This window comes from Odocoileus virginianus, chromosome 23 (assembly GCF_023699985.2).
Source record: "Odocoileus virginianus isolate 20LAN1187 ecotype Illinois chromosome 23, Ovbor_1.2, whole genome shotgun sequence".
In the NCBI taxonomy this organism is placed as follows: domain Eukaryota; kingdom Metazoa; phylum Chordata; class Mammalia; order Artiodactyla; family Cervidae; genus Odocoileus; species Odocoileus virginianus.
In genome coordinates, this window is record NC_069696.1 from 47015815 (window position 1) to 47020177 (window position 4363).

Sequence of the window (4363 nt, forward strand, 5' to 3'; positions counted from 1 at the left end):
GTGGGATTCTGATCACGTCCTTGCTAACTGACAAGAAGCAAGCCAGCCAAAAACCTACCAATTTCTTTTTGAATCTTGGTAATTGGGTACTTTTACACGCAACTCACACCATTCGGATAGAGTCACAAGCTTAGATAGCCCAGTGTCTCAAAGCTACCACACATTTCTAAGGCTCTTATTTATTTAAATCTAACTCCAGTAAGAAATTTATATCATATGTACCCTTTACTTAAAACCGACATAGACAGTGTGTGCAGTGGGAGAAAGGAGTAGAAAATGCATGGCTGGCGGTGAAGGGAGAACACGCCCACCCCTGGCAGTGTGGACAGGGCTACCTCCCCCAAACCCAGCCTCAGGCACCCCCATCCTTTCTCCCACTCCTGATGTTCATCATCTCATCCAGACCTGCCACAGTTTCACAATGAGAAACTCAGAGTGGGACTAAGGATTGGAAAGTGGGGTGAGGACCCTCTCCTTCCAGTTCATTTTGGGGGGGGGGGATTTTTTTCAGTGTACAGTCATTTCATCAAAAGATGATGCAACTGTTAATCACCACCTATTTGCTAGGTGTCTGCATACATTTGCACCATAAATGTCAAGGAAAACTATCTGTATATCTATATATGTAGATATACAGGTAGAGATATATCTCTTTGTACAGGTTTCATAGAGTCACCTCGGATAGGCCTGGTCACAGCACTTATCTTTGACATTTCTGCCACTTAGCGTCTTTCACCACCCTCTCCCCCTCCCTTCCCTTTGGCATTTTGATAATAACTTGGATGGGGCAGTAACATCAAAGAAGACTTGGAGGCAGCTGATTATTTTCATTTGTAAAAAAAGAAAAAAGTTTTATTACGAAACTAGTTTGTATAAAACAGGGTTATACACGGGGTATTTTCTTTTGTAAGTTTGTAATAAAACAGTAAGAAAAAAAAAGGGCAGTGGTAGAAATTTCCCAAAAGGCAACCTATCAAAACCAACTGGCTGCCACTTTGTGTTTGGACAGTAGCTGCATAAACTTTGTTCTTCTTGAACAGTATTTAATAACATCATTAATACATTAACAAAGTTTCTATAAAGTAAGACACATTGGTGCTGAAGTACATCCGATGGCCTTTAAATCTCACCTATGAGGACAGTTCTTTACAAAACCACATAGGGGAAATGGCAGTTGTAAGGTGAACTATACATCTAAAATATGCAGAGGTAATAGCATTACATGTTAAAGTATCAAGATATACACATTTTAAACCATTTGTACAAAACTCTATAAATTTTTTTCTTTCTTTCTCTCTTATGTACAAAAATATCTTAATATATCCCCAAACTGGTTAGGATAGATACAAATAGATTTTTCTTATAATAAAAAAAAATTCACAAAAGATTGGAAGCATTCTATGATGAAAATGATGGAAAAGATGGTGTGAGGGAGTGAAGCTTGGGGAGGGGGGCCCCAAGAGGCTGGGGGTTTTGAAAAACCCCAGGAGGATCGGGGTTTCAAATACCATACTTCCACTGCAGACCAACGTCCACAGCTTTATCAGGGTGGGGCATACAGATGAAGGACACCAACCCACTTCTAGAGGGCCAAAGAACTGGCTTTCAAGAGAGGGTGGGGAGGTCAGCTCTGCCTGTTAGCGGTGGGTGGGAGTTCCTACAGGGCGTGTGCTGCTCCCTGACGCCAGGAACCCACTGCTTTTGCACACCAGCTGCAATCTGTGCATCCTAGTCATCCTAGGGTCCTAGTCACTCTATCTCCGGGAATGATTGGAGTGCAAAGATACTGTTCTGAGCCCATCCCTGTTTTGCGAGAGCCTTGCTTCTCAGGCGGGCGGCGCTTAGTTGATGTAGGGGGTGGGGTGCCTGGATTTGTTTGTTTTCTTCTTATTCTCTTCTTCTTCTTTCTTCTCCCTTCCAACATCGCCGAGGAGAAAGCACTAAATATGCAGCTTGTGCAGGCCCTATAACATAAGAAGGGGAGAGGTTAGTGTGAACTTGGAGGCTAGTGGTGGGAGGAAGTGGAGTCCCAGGAGGAAGATCTGTCAGGTAGAGCGCCTCTTCTGACAAGTCTAGTTCTCGGTACCCCACCTGGGTACCCCCACCTACCCTGCAAGTCCTTGAAGACCTGGGCAAAGCCGCCGTTCTCTGAAGCCAAGGCTGAAACTTACACGCCAGGATTTGAAAAGGACAAACTCACAAAACCTTTCAATCCACCCCTCCCCTCATCTCCGTGGGGGGCAGTCGCCCTCCTACAGAAGAAAAAGAATGAAGGCTAGAGAATCCCCCGGTCCAGCCCCCCTTGTCGCCTACCTGCTTCCGAAGTCCATTCGCACCAGGGCCTGACCAGGCCGAGCCCCTCAGAACCAGTTGGTGAAGTCGAGCAGTTCTTGCTCCTCGGGGCTGAGAGGGTCGTAGGAGCCCTCGTCCGAAGAGTAGGACGAGACCGGCGAGCCGGCCATGGAGTTCATGTCGTTGGAGTAGTTGGGGGAGATGGTGGGCGACAGGACGCCGGCCTGGAAGGCGGCGCTCACCGCATCGTGCTCGTCCAGCAGTTGCTGGAGCGCGCGGATGTACTCGACGGCCGAGCGCAGCGTCTCCACCTTGCTCATCTTCTTGTTGGCCGCGCCGTTGGGTACGTGCTCCCGCAGGGTGGCGAAGCCCAGGTTGACCAGCTTGACGCGGTTGCGCTCGCGCTCGTTGCGACGCGCCACGGCGGCCGGCTGCTGCTGCGGCAGGCTGTAGCCAAAGCCGCTGAAGTTGAGCCGGCGTTTGCAGCGCATCAGTTCGGGCGACGAAGAGCGCTGGCGCTTGACTTGCTTGGGCGCTGACTTGTGACCGCCCCCTGAGGGCTGGCCGTCGGCCGCGGGGCTCAGCTGCGGCGGCGGCGGCGGCGGCGGCGGCGGCGGCTGCGCGCTCTGTGCCGCCGTGGCAAAGAAGCAGGCTGCGGGCGGCAGGAAGGGCTGCGGGGGCTGCGGGCCGGCGCCGCCGCTCTCCATCTTGGCAGGGCTCTCCATGCACCGCGGCGGCCAAGGAGTCGCGCGATCGGAGCGAGCGGGGACGCGAGGTGCGGGGCGCACGCTAGGGGGGCACAGACAGGACCGGGGAGGGGCACGAACAGAGAAGGGAGAGAAGGGGAGAGAGAAAGCTGGAGTCCCGAGGTAAGTTACAGAAATACAAAATCCCCGGGAGCGACTTCTTAGGGTGGGAGCGAGGAAGGTGCAAATCCGTCCCCTCCTCCCTCCACCCCGCCTCCTCCTCCCCTCCCCCCTTCGCAGGTCGGCTTCAGGAGCCTCGCGTGGCGCTCGCGTGTGAGGCTGCCGCTAGCGCCTTCTGGTTTAAAAAAAAAAAAAAGCAAGCAGCAGCAGAAGCAAAAGTCGGCGGTGAGCGCGCTCTGCTGTCTTCTGTTCTTCTCCCCTGAGGGTTGCGCGCTCTTGCGCCCGGTCTCTCCAGCCGCGACTCGGGCTGTTTGTGTTATTTGGTTAACCCCCTTTCTTTGCGTATTTCCTTCTTTTCACTCGCCCTCCTTGGCCGGCTCCCTGTCGCTGCGCCTTCCACGTTCCCTGGCCAGAAGTGAGAGAGTGCTGGGCGGCCGGAGTGCGGCCGCCTTTTCAACGGGACACCCAGCCCCACGCGCAGCGCTGGCCCCGCCTCGCCCCCCACTCCCCGCTGCTGCAGCGAGCGACGGCAGCCCGCACCCCCTCCTCTTACCGCCTCCTCCCACCCACTCCCCGACCCCCCCCCTCCCCTCCCCCCCACCCCGCCCCCGCCCGTCCCCTGCGCCCGTCCCTAGCAAACTCTCCATTCAGCCGGGTTTGTTGTTGCAGTGCGTGCGCCTGGCGCGTGCCGGACTCCCGGCTGAATAAACAGGCGGCGCGCTCAGGGCGGGCTGCAGCCGGGGGGTGGTTCTGGAAAACGGGGGGCTAGCGTCGCCGGATAGGCAAAGAGCTCTGGAAATTGGAGGTGGAGGGGTAGACAGGTGTGGGGTGACGTGTCCCGGGATTCTCCTGAAAACTTGGAAAAAAAGCACAGGCTAGGGTTTGGGCGTAAAAAGTGACGCACGGCCCAGGTTAGGGACAGTGGGGCTCCATTACTCCTGTTTTCTTCTCCTACCCTACGGCCACTCTCTTGGGGGAGGGGGTCCGATGTCGTTGGGAGCAGAAGCAAATTAGCTCCTGAAGTTCAGAAAGATGGGGAAAACTCCGTGGAACTAAGTGATGGTTAAAACTTACGTTCTGGTACCAAGGCATCCTCTCACTAACTCTGTGACCCTTGCTGAGCGGCATCCGCACCGAGCCTCAGTTTCCTCATCGGGAACCACAGAAGGTTGGGTTGGGTGGTCTCTAATGTACCATCCAGTTGT

General features: G+C 53.9%; 1 protein-coding gene across 1 annotated transcript; it reads right to left on the reverse strand.

Moving 5' to 3' along the window:
* Positions 1-821: 821 nt before the first annotated feature.
* Positions 822-3640, reverse strand: ASCL1 (achaete-scute family bHLH transcription factor 1). The gene is made up of 2 exons (XM_070454038.1): positions 2314-3640; positions 822-1964 (listed from the first exon to the last, which is right to left on the reverse strand). The coding sequence occupies exon 1, from the start codon at positions 3015-3017 to the stop codon at positions 2361-2363; it is 657 nt and encodes a 218-aa protein (XP_070310139.1). The 5' UTR covers positions 3018-3640; the 3' UTR covers positions 822-1964; positions 2314-2360.
* Between the last annotated feature and the right edge of the window lie 723 nt (positions 3641-4363).

Coding starts and splice junctions, on each gene's coding strand:
- ASCL1 (XM_070454038.1), bottom strand. CDS start 3,017: ATGGAGAGCCCTGCCAAGATGGAGAGCGGCGGCGCCGGCCCGCAGCCC.